The 12,272-nt window shown below is 39.3% G+C and overlaps 1 protein-coding gene across 1 annotated transcript in view; it reads right to left on the reverse strand.

Annotated features, from left to right (window-relative positions):
- pde11a (phosphodiesterase 11a) overlaps nt 1-12,272 on the reverse strand; it is a 45,557-nt gene that overhangs the window by 28,910 nt on the left and 4,375 nt on the right. The window contains exons 3-5 of the mRNA XM_063499390.1: nt 1,879-1,968; nt 1,109-1,249; nt 883-947 (exon numbers count right to left, since the gene is read on the reverse strand). Of these exons, the coding sequence (XP_063355460.1) occupies nt 883-947; nt 1,109-1,249; nt 1,879-1,968 (296 nt within the window). The remainder of the gene's footprint in view (nt 1-882; nt 948-1,108; nt 1,250-1,878; nt 1,969-12,272) is intronic.

The raw sequence follows: 12,272 nt of genomic DNA on the forward strand, positions 1-12,272 counted from the left end.
CCTAATTCTCTCTCTGTCTTCCTCGGTTCATCCCTCTCATAAAGGAACATTGTCCTTATGGGAGTAGCTGGGGATTTTAGGCACATCAGAAATCTTACAATATCCTCACCTTTTGTCACCGAATGCATTTATTTAATTACACACATAAATTTCACTAGCTCTCTTGTTACTGAGATGTGAACCTTTAGGAAGAGATGATTCAGGAATTTGTGCAGTTTTATTTACAAACTGGCTTCATATTTAAAATGTGACAGTAGCAACACATATCGGAAAGGAGCGTGCAATCAGAAAGAATACATTTCCCAGTCTAGCGGCTGAAAATTTCTTTCATCATCGCTAATTTTTTAATATTGGTATTTCTTGTGTTATGATATTTTTAAATTACTGTTATAGTTACTGTAACTACTGCCTCAAAGTGACCATATCAGTTACAGCAAGTGCAGGACTTGGGGGGATAATTTGTCTTCCTTTTCAGCCTTTTTTTTTTCATCCATAAACATCCTACGCAATATTAAGCCTCTCTTTCTCCACTCAGCCATGCCTAGCTGTAGAGAGAAGCAGCAAAACCCAATTAAGCAGGGCTCCCACAGTATGCCTTCTATTCAGAATCAGCATATTACTCCCACAGCACTACATAATAGTCAAATTTTATACATATTTTTTTGTCCTTGATGGACGCTCTGCAGATTCAAAAAGGCTCTGTGCCAAATGCACAGGTGCCATGTTGCAGATATGACTATTTAATGAGAAGGGTAATGGTATGATGAGTGAGGAAATGGAAGGAAAAATTATGGGGGGGGGGGGGGGGGGGGGGGGGGGTTTGTATGAGGGGTTTTTTTTAATCAGGCCAAATGTTACCGAGGTGCTCTGAATGAAACATACCTGCTTTCAGTGTCTGCGCTACACTTAGGGGAGAGCAGCTCGAACGACTTGGTGAACTTCACAACCTGAAAGATGCAAAAGGGAAGAAATCACAACAGCTCATGGACATACAAAGTATTTACTGGGAAAAAAGGGGGAAAACAGAAAACAAAACAAAAAAACAAGAACGCACATGCGCAAATGCATTGACATATAAACAGCAGGACAGCAGAGAGGAAAACAGTACCGGTGACTCAATGTCCTCCAGCAACTGAACAGAGCAGCGCTCGCACTTAAGCAGTGTCTGGGCACGGTGCATGATCTTCCTGACAATCTTCTCCAGGTCAGTCTGTTCTTCAAACAGGTCATTGACTACTTCCAGGAGTGCCTAAAGACCAGTGACAGAAAACGTTATCACTGGCATTATTCCCAACAATCCAAGGCTAAATAAAAAAATCTGTCAACAGGTAATAGTGATGACCCTTTGAATAAAGATGTTTTGCCTCGCTCAGCTATTGGAACTTGATTATTATCATTATCTCTAAATCATAAACCAACAGCACGATATAATATGATTACTTTGCCCAATAAAAGAAAATTAGGCCCTTTATCTTAGCGAGTGCCAATCGAATTTAATACACAAGCACATAAAAATCATGCGGTGTAAAGGAAGCTCTCCTCATTTTTCTTCTCTACTCACTGAACAGTGCACTCATTATGTTCTCTTCCATCACAGATCAATGCCTGTGACATGAATTAGTGCATCTCTTAACGCTCCCTAAGAGATTTAGATCATGAACCAGGCCCCTTGCTGGATATGTGCCCATCCCCCTCCACAGGTCCACAGAAAATGTCCAGACAGGGCTGCATGCTGCTCTGAGATTCCCACTGCAGTGGCAGCAAGTGGGCTGCTGCTGATCAATACTCAGCCTCAATGTCAGCATGAGTGGGGAGGAAGTACCGCTTATCCTAGGGGTAGGTGGGGATTATTATGTTGGTTAGCCCTGTTGCCCTTACCCGACTCCTGTCATACTCCTTCCTTGAGGCGGCAAATAGCTGGGCGTTGGAGATTGCAATACCACAGAAGGGCAGATACATCTGCAGCACCTGTGGACATATTCAACAGATTTGCTGACGAAATAAAGCAACAGGTTTGAAATGCTTGTTGAGATGAGACACATAGCCCGCACATTTAATCTTTGAAACTAAACTGTAAGATTTCATGAAACATCGTTTGAAGTAGGAGGTATGCCACAAATAACACATTATTGTTGTATAAAAAATACAATATAATATTAAATCTCATTTGACTTATACGGACAGTTTGTTGGGTACACCTGTTCCACTGCTCATTAGCACAAATATCTAATCAGCCAATCACAAGGCAGCAAGTCAGTCCATTGGAATATGAAGACATGGGCAAAATACCCTGCTGAATTTCAAACTGAGCATCAGAATGAGGAAGAAAGGTGATTTAAGTTAAAATGTGGCATTATTGTTGTTGCCAGAAACTGCTGATCTACTGGTATTTTCCCACACAACCACCTCTAGGGTTTACAAAGAATGGTCCATAAAAGAGAAAATATCCAGTGAGCAGCAGTTCTCTGGTCAAAAATACCTTTTTGATATTAGATATGAGTGGAGAATAGCCAGATGGCTCGTAGCTGATAATTAGGCAACTCGGAAAAGCACTCATTTCAACCAAGGTAAGCAGAAGAGCATCTCTGAGCACACAATACACGAAACCATACCAGATTTCACTCCTGTGAACTAAGAAAACTGAGGCTACAGTAAGACACCACAAAAGCATGAATCCATCCTGTGATGGTTCAGTCTGGTTTTGATGATTTAATGATGTGAGGGATATTTTTTGGCACGTTTTGGCCCCCTTAGTACTAACTGAACATATAACATTTAACCAAAAGACAAAGGTTTTTGCTTGTTTGTAACTCTTCCCTTTTAGCATTAGGAAATTAAAACACAAGTAATATTTTCATCCAGGAAAAACTTAGCTGTTAAATTAAATTGGAACAAATAAGAAATGGCCTTTCATTGGTGTTATTACTTGCTAGGACAAATAAATCAATTCAACTGACATTTTACCATTTGACCAAATAGTCTGACTTACTGTGCCTTGGGCTCATAACATGAATTCCTTATTTCCCTCATATTTTCTTCACATAAATAATGTAATCACTTGATGTGGCCTGATTGCTGTAGCTAATATGTACGGTATGTATGAAGTGAATTGTATTACTGGTTCAGAGTCAAACTACATTCCTTGCATCCTTACCACAGTTGATTCATAATGAATATCAATACGCACCTTACCTGTATAAAAAGTGCAAAGCAGCGGCTGCAGTGCTACAAAAATATGTCTGTGATGTGAACGTGCGGCTTGAATTCTATATGACCGCAGTTCTCCAACAATGTGGCCTTATCGGTGTGACACTCAGCCCCCATAACATTAAATCAATAGAATTTAGGTTGTGTGCTTCCTTGCGCTGCCTCTTTGTTTAGTTGTCAATCTTTAGCATCTGGCTGCTGTGTAAACAATACAATCAGCACAACAGACCCACCAATATTTACCAGCCTTCAGTGTGACCTGAGGGTAGGGACATTACAACAATACATGAATGGGAAGTTACTCAGCTGTCGCCACTGATACATGGATATCGCTTTCATCTTTCAGAAATTATAATCTATCAGTTCCTCATCAGCTGCAAATGAACATGTGGAGAACACAATGCTAAAGCCTTCTGTGGAAAACTACGCCTGTACCTGTGGCCTACATGGAAAATATTCTTTTACGTACACCGTCAGGTCACAGCACTTCTGCTGCCATGTGAGGTGATAATACCACCTGATGTTACCTACTGAAGTTCAAACCAAGCAACAGTCTTGGGAAGAGAGTTGATTTAAGTGACTTTGAATTTCTTGAACATGGCGGTGTTCTTTGTGCCAGATAGGCTCATCTGGGTTTTTCAGAAACTGCTGATCTACTGGGATTTTTTTTTTTTTTTTTTTTTGTTGATGCCAGAGGTCAGAGGAGGATGGCAACATTGCTTTGAGCTGATAGGAAGGCAGCAAGTAACTGCAACCAAGGTGTGCAGAAGAGCATCCCTGAATGCACAATACATTTAACCTTAAAGCCAATGAGCTACAGTTGTAGAAGACCACACCAGGTGCCACTGTTGGCTATGAAGAGGAGGCTGAGGCTACAATTGATACAGGCTCACCAAAAATGTTGGAAAAATATTGCCTTTTAGATGGCAGGCAACATCCTGTCTTGTATCGACCATTCAGACTGGTAGTGGTAGTATAATGGTGTGGGGGATATTTTCTCTGGACACTTTCTTCCCCTTAATACTAAATGAGCATTGTTTTAACTTTACAGCTTGCCTGAGTATTGCTATTGACTAAAGTGGTCCCTTTGAAGCCACAGTGCACCCATCTTCTGCTGGCTCCCTCTTAAGGTTAGTGGCATATCAGTAACTTCCTAGTCTGTATTACATTGGTAGCGCTACTACTTTGAACCACTAATATAGCAGGAATTGATTGTTTCTGTTAAAAAGAGGGGATAATGTAGTGGTATCAAACTTATGTCCTGCTGGATCTGTAATTGCAAAGAAGGTCATTTTTTCTAGACCAAGAGTACCAAATATGAGGCCCGGGAGCCAGAATGAGCTTGCAAAAGACTGCAATCTGGCCCACTGGGCAGCTTTGGAAAATGTGAAGGGGGACCTCAATTTAAGTTTTACAGGTTTTTCTACTGATAAAGACCTGTCTCATGGTCAATCTTACTACAAAAATGCCAAAAGGTAATAGATAAACAATTAAATGATATACTTCTTGTTTCTTTCACTATCTATTTAGATCGTCAGTTCTTAAAACTGGACTATACCACAGCAGTGGGTTTCCAAAGACATTACCAATGACTTGCAGGTAAAACTATTGTAAGGTGGTCAATCCAAGGAGGTGTGCCTTTAGTTTACAACAGCAAAAACTGAAGCTGTTGTGTTTTCCTCTCAGGCTGTCCATCGTCTTGTATGACTGTAGCATCTTTAGGTAACTGGCCTGGTATACTCAAGATCAAATTCGGGCTGTACGTGACCCATTACTTTGGCACCCATACTCTAGTGACTGAGGAGTGAATTAATGGGGGATTATTAATTAATATTCACAATGGCTAGAAATGCATAGATTTTAAAAAAGATAGCCCTAAAGAAGTAAACTATGTCACTCATCTGTTGAAACTCTGCAGGGCAGAGTTATAGTCTTGTGTATTTATAATTATCGCGTTACGTCAGTCAACGTTAAAGCGTAACTCCTCTGCTCTCCCATGTCCTGTTGGTGTGTATGTTATGATACATTAACTACATGTTAAGTCACTGTAATTAAAGACATCTTTAATCATAACGTGACACGAAAACTTACTCAGTCATGCTAATGGGTAAATTAACTTTATGCACTTCATTCAGTCATTATACATAATCCAGTGCCTTGTGCAACTGTTTCCAGATGCAGAAACCAGATGATGCTGAGCAATGAGTTCATACATAATGTATTTCAGCTGTCCTATGGAATTCTCTAATAATGATCTTCCAGAAAGGCAGTGGCCATCAATAGCCCCAGCAGGAGCAGATTCATTAATGAGCAGGACTTGGGGGATGTGGCTATGGATCTGCCTGTGGAACTAACAGGCATACCCAAGAAAAGCACTGCTTGCTCTAATTACATTCTGTCAAGCAGGCCATTATACAAGGTTGCATTACAAACAAGACATTTTTTTGCCTAGAGACCTCTGGACTGACCAGTAAAGAGCGGTTTAATAACAAAGCTAACTGGCCTCCGCCTCAGGGACTGTCAGTTCCTCTAACCTCAGTGACTTCCTTCTCTGTAACTGGAATTTCAAATGAGAGAAATCAAGGGGAATTACACAGACAATACTTTTTCTCTCCATTTCTCTGTGTGGATATCAACTTCTAGTTGACTTTTAAAGTTGCGCTTTAAAGCTTTGCATGTGTGAAAAGAGGAGACAGTGGTTGTTTTTAACGAGGTTTGTAGTCAGTGACAAAAAAGAAAATTTCTCCTCTTCCCTGGCATTACATGGATCTTGATTTACAATAAGAAAAGAACTACAGATTCTTCACTTATCTTAAATAGAAATATATATTAAATGTATTCATTCAAGCAACAAGTAACTCACTGAGGCTGAAGTGCAGTTTGGGATAGAAAAATGGACTTTGTGTTCCATCAACCAGAAAGCTGATTTAGTGATTAAATCTACCCATAGAGGCATCAGGTGCACTCCATTAACATCAGTGTGCTGCCACTATATTTGGCACGGTGGTTTACACATGCTAATTTCTTAGCTGAGAAAATTAGAGTAATCAGTTATCATTAATAGGTCGGAATTCAGAATGGAAATGAATTTACTAATTAACACTAAAGCATGATTTTGTATCCATTCAGAGATTTCGAAACATCCTTTTCTGGCCGCTTATACAACCAACATATTCCACCTGCCTGTGGAAAATAGTTTAGATGCTTTATTTGTTTTCATTGTTTTTTATCTAAACTTTGATGGAATTAATAAGCAGGTTAATAACAAACTGTGAAATATGAGGATTTAAAAAGGAGGACATAAACTTAACTTAGTTCTCTCTTCACAGCAAATGTAACTGTTATCCTCAGCTTTATTCTGCTTTGTTCACTGGAAGGACCCACAGTCTTCTAGTTTTTACTCAATACTACACTTTCTGTACTACTTTAAAGGTCTGCACACTTTTTAGTTGTCTGACACAAACACTGCTTTAATTTAATCTAGTACAGGTTCCACTGTTACCGACATGTTGACCTCAACAAGTCAGACATCACCGTCACAGATTTTATTTTTATTTTATTTTTTTTATACTCATAGATTAGTTTGCATACAAAAGGTGAATGTAGCCAATGTGACATCACCCACCATATTGTAGAGTCGTATTCTGAAGCCTCTGATTATGAGTATTTGCCTATACTGCAGCAACTTGTCACTCTCGTGTACATGTCTTAAATAGGGATGGACCGATCCGATATTACGTATCGGTATCGGTCTGATACTGACCTAAATTACTGGATCGGATATCAGAGAGAAACAAAAAATGTAATCCGATCCATTAAGTATCACAAAAGCATCTCACAAAACTTGCGACATGGCGTAACCCAGCTCATGACCTTAGCACGTCAGAGCAGTATGCGTCACGTGATAGAGCGGCTGCGGTGTGCCAGACCTGACAGTGGTCTGGTTGAGCATTTGGAGCCTCGCTACGTGCTTCCAAACCGGCATTTCCTCTCCTACAAAGCTATCCCAGAGAAGTAAAGCAAGTGTGTAAGTTCATCTCTGAATGTTTGTAAAGCATTCCCACATTAAGCTTAACAACCGATATATGGAGCGACTGCCTCTTCTTCTCTCCCTCCCTCTACTGTTGCTACTTGAAATCATGAAACTGATCAATGATCAGCTGATCGGCTTTTCTGTCGCGACTCCCGTCTCTCTTGTTTGTTTATCACCCACTTTGCGCCAGAAAGAGGAAACCAGCGGATGTTGCGCTAAACAACAGCAGCACGTTCAAGCTTGATAAGCTGTTGTTAGAATTTATTTAATATTACTTTCTACACCAGGATCCTTTTCTAAGTAGCTGACGGCTGGTAACTGTGCAGGGGCGGATCTAGCAAAGTTTTGCCAGGGGGGCCGATAGGGCATTAACAGGGAAAAGGGGGCACAAAGAAATACTTTTCTTTCTTATTCTCATGTCTAGGTTTTAATAAATAATTTTCTGAATCTTACAACCAAAGTTTTCATCTGATGTAAAATGTATAGAAATCCATTATTGTATATAGTAAATATTAAGTCTAATAATTAGAAAGCTATAGTACTTTTTCCTTTGGGAAGGTACAATCTGTGCAGTCTGCAATTCTGTTGAAGAAAGATGTTGAATCTATTTAATTATTGTAGAAATATGATTGATATCTGTGCATTTGTTTTACACATGCATTAAATTAAAGTTGATTACGTCGATTAAGCATCATGAGGCAGAGGTTGGGGGGTGGTTCCCTTGGGTTTTTGCTGGGAGTTGGCAACCCTATTAGTTAGGTTGTTTAATATTTCCCCTAAGTACTCTTTAAAATACCAGAATAGGGAGGATGCAGTAGGTTTAAGTTTATTAGATTGATAAGTATTGCTGAACTATGAAATATTTTGGGTGCAGTGTATTTTTTGCATACAGGTATAACAGAATAGCTTTAGTGTTTTGTTTTTTTAAACTTGAGTATGAACTTATACAAAATGCAGCAAGATATTTAAAAAAAAACAGTTTTATTGATTATAAAATACACTATATCGGATTCATATCGGTATCGGCAGATATCCAAATTTATGGTATCGGTATCGGACATAAAAAAGTGGTATCGCGCCATCTCTAGTCTTAAAGTATAGCCTATGTTGATATTCTGGAACCATAATGTACCAAATAAGCATCTTGCTGCATAAAAAAGACTTGAAACTTGAAAAACTAACCATAAACTCATAGATGAGGTATTAAAGCAACTAAGAAGTATCATTTGATCCTAAACTTCTACACAAGTGGACTTTTGCATGAGTCGCACCCTGCTGGATGTTAGAAATAATGCAAGTTTAAGGCTTTTCAGACCTAGAATCTACATCCATCTTTTATATACAGTTTTTCTTCTCAGACTGACTTGGTGCAGCTCGCTCCCTTGCATATACAAAAAAGTAATGTGCATATATTTAACACTGCTGTTGCCATCAAAGGTAGATACCACAGTGAATTGTTAAACCAAAGTCCCTAGAAAGCATAACAGAAGACTAATTTTAACCAAATATGATGACTGTTAGATAAACATGATCCAGTATTATACCTGGAACGTCAGAAGACAGTCGGATAAAGAACAGAATCAGACCTTTTCTTAAACATCTGAAAGAAATATTGAAGATTACATTTTTCTCATCAACTGTTTATTTAGTGGCTGGGGAGGCAGGTCTCCATTTACTGTGTGTGGGTCACCCCTGTGCAGTATCCACAGAGTTTAATACAGCAACATGGAAAGATTTAAGAGGATTTCTTGTGATAGTTCCCTTCTTTTACTTTGCAATAAGCAACTCTAGTATGATGCACTGCTTACATTTGATTTGATCTGATATCCTCTAGGATTGTGTAAAAAAAAATTAGGCGCCAAGCTGAAATTGTGTTCTTTGTTCTTTAGCTGCAGATTTACATTGGGAAATTGTGTGAAAGTGGTTATTAACTGAATTGCTTTGAGCCAATTTGACAGGGAATTTGGCAGCCAGAGGGAGCACTGTGGTGAGGGGGGGACTGCTGTTTGACAATCAGCTCACACAGATGTTGAGATATACTGGCAGATGGAACCTACATGGGAGAATTTTAATAAAAGTTAATTCACAAGAATAACACATTTCACATCGGATGTATTAAAAGGCATGCGAGACAAGAATCAAGAAAGTAATGCAAAATATAGAGATAGGAGGACGGGGTCAGTTTGCACTCTTAAATTAAGTCGGTAGCCAAATTCCTTTGCAGAAGATAATGAGACACAGCAATTATACATGGGCTGAACCATTTTCAGACTTGCCAAAGGTCTCAAATCTTGAATGACAGAACAGAACACATTTAAGGCTGTTGGGATTTAAAACCAAGCATGTAATGTGTTCAAAATCCTGTAAATTTTCAGAACAATCATTTAAGGATAAACGTAAGCTTATGTCTCTAAAGGAATCTGCTTCGAAAGGTATGATACATTTTCTTATTACAAGGTCTTCCATAAAAGCAGGGCTGCAGCTGTGCTGTACAGGGAGCTTGCTGTGTTCTCTGACACTCACATTGCATTTCATTACTAATTCAGCTGTAGCCATCCCAGGCATTAGTGTGATGTTAATGAAATGTGAAACATACTCAAAACAAGGGAAATGAAAAAAAGAATTCCTAATCTGCATCTATTATAAACAACGCATCGAGTCTGGAGATGTAATTTTGACGGCAGAGCAGCAGTGGAGGAAAAACATACGACAGATAATTTTTGCCACAGTGAAACCTGACGCTTAAATAAAAGCACAGCTAGCTTTGTGCTTTCATGTTTCATCTTTCCTCTCCTTTAGGGGCTCGTGCAATAAGAGAACAAGTCGCTGTATCGGCTTTTCACCGCCTTCCTGCTATGTCTATTCAAGTGCGCTGATGGACTCAACACGTGCTCCTCGTATCGCTCTGACAAACGATCATTCACAAACAGAAGGCTATCTGGATCACTGTGGGGATGTTGCTCCCCTGACAGCTGCTTGAAATTTAAATATTACATTAACTCACTGACAGCGATGGCTTTGTGCTGGGGCTGACAACTTGACCAGTGTGTTTACTAACCGATGGAGTAATATCCTGGATGGTTCTCATCCGAGAGTCTGCTTTCGTCCTCTTGAATCATCTTTAAGTAACTTGGCTGCCCCAACACTGCCACAAATCCCACGGTGCTGCCGTTGGCAACCATTCAAAATCACACAAATGGCGCAGTCCAAAGTGGTGACAATAAATTAATTGCTGACACACTGGATATTCTAGTCAGCAGTAAAGTGAAGCATTAACCAATGCGAGAGTCTGACCAGCCAATACTGGTGGTATTAACACAGTGGCCCGGCCCTTTACAACATACCGCCTTAAGAAAATTTAATGACAGATGACTCAAACTTGGTTTATGGATTCAGACAGTGGCGTTAATTATTTAAATAATAAATACTGAGTCAGTTTGGACTCAGGAATGAACACAGAATGAGAAAAAAATGATCTGCTGTTTATCAGATTACATATATACACTCACTTTTGCATGTAAAATATGCCTTAATTCTTCATGGTACTGATTCAAAAAGGTGCTGGAAACATATTCACAAGATAGCATCGCATAGTTACTGCAGATTTGTCAGTTGCACATCCATCATATAAGTCTGGTGTTCATGAAGCTAGTTTGAGATCATCTGAACAGATCAGAAAGGGATGGACATGGTCAGCAACAATACTCAGGTAGGCTATGGTGTTCAAAAAATGCTGTTTGGTACTAAGAATCCCAAAGTGTGACCAGAAAATATCCCAGACACGATCATACAAGGCATGATGGACCCAAGTTTTCATGTTGTTTACGCAAACTTCTGACTCTACCATCCAAATGTCACAGCAGAAATTGTGACTCATTACACCAGGTAATGTTTTTTAGCCTCAGATTCCTGTTCTTAGCTGAAAGGGGTGTGATCTTCATCTGCTTCAAGGTGTGGCAGGCTGTGTGTTCTGACACGCTGTTCTGCATGCCTTGACTTTGAAAAGTTATTTTGGTTGATGCCTTATTCACAAAGGGTTGCCACGCTGGATGGATCCACATTGTTAATTTGGAACATCCTTTTACACTTACATAATCCTCCAAAGGATTTGTTTCAACTCTCAGGCTCAAGCCAGAAATCTTTTGCATTTTAGGTGAGTGTGCTAACTGGTTATTTGAGCTACTTTTCCTTTCCTATCAGTTCAAAGCTGCTCAAAGCCATCCCCCTCTGACCTCTGGCATCAACAACATATTTTCTCCCAGAGAACTGCCGCTCACTGGATATTTTCTCTTTTTTGGACTATTCTCTGTATACCCTAAAGATAGTTATGTGGAAAAATCCCAGTAGGTCAGCAGTTTCTGAAATACTCATATCAGCCCATTTGGCAGAAACAACTATGCCACATTGAAATGAACAGGAAATCATCTTTCTTTCCCATTCGGTTGCTCAGTTTGGACTTCAGCAGGTTAGTCTTGAACTACTGCCATGTGATTGGCTAATTAGATATTAGCCAATCACATACAAAGATGTGTTAATGAGCAGTTGAAGAGGTGTATCTAATAAAGTGGACGATGATGTCTTCAGTTAATGTTGTTTGTCAAATACTTTATGACAAGGGATGATAGGAGCAAGAACAGCTGTGACAACATTACATGACCTACATTCAGTATTACAGTATGTAACATGATAATATTTACTCTTGTTCATGTAAAGGTAATATCCATTTTGATGATGGCAGTTAGGCATTCGAAGAACCCTGAATTGAAATGTGACCATAAACATGGCGTGTGTATTAAAGATGGAGATGAGTGTAATTAATGTCATTTTTTGCTTTTGTTCTTTCTTGGCTTGCTGTATTTATAACATGAATTAGCACGGTATTTGTTCAAGTGCTCTGGTGGGATGAGGCAATAGGTGTTTTATCATGTCAGTACTCTGGACTGAGTCATTAATAAAGCCATAATGTAATGCAACTTTGCACATGTGCAGTAAAAGTATGAATCGCATTGAAAAAAAACTTCAATGTGCAAGA

The sequence above is a fragment of the Pelmatolapia mariae genome, linkage group LG16_19, assembly GCF_036321145.2.
Source record: "Pelmatolapia mariae isolate MD_Pm_ZW linkage group LG16_19, Pm_UMD_F_2, whole genome shotgun sequence".
NCBI classification, from domain to species: Eukaryota; Metazoa; Chordata; class Actinopteri; order Cichliformes; family Cichlidae; genus Pelmatolapia; species Pelmatolapia mariae.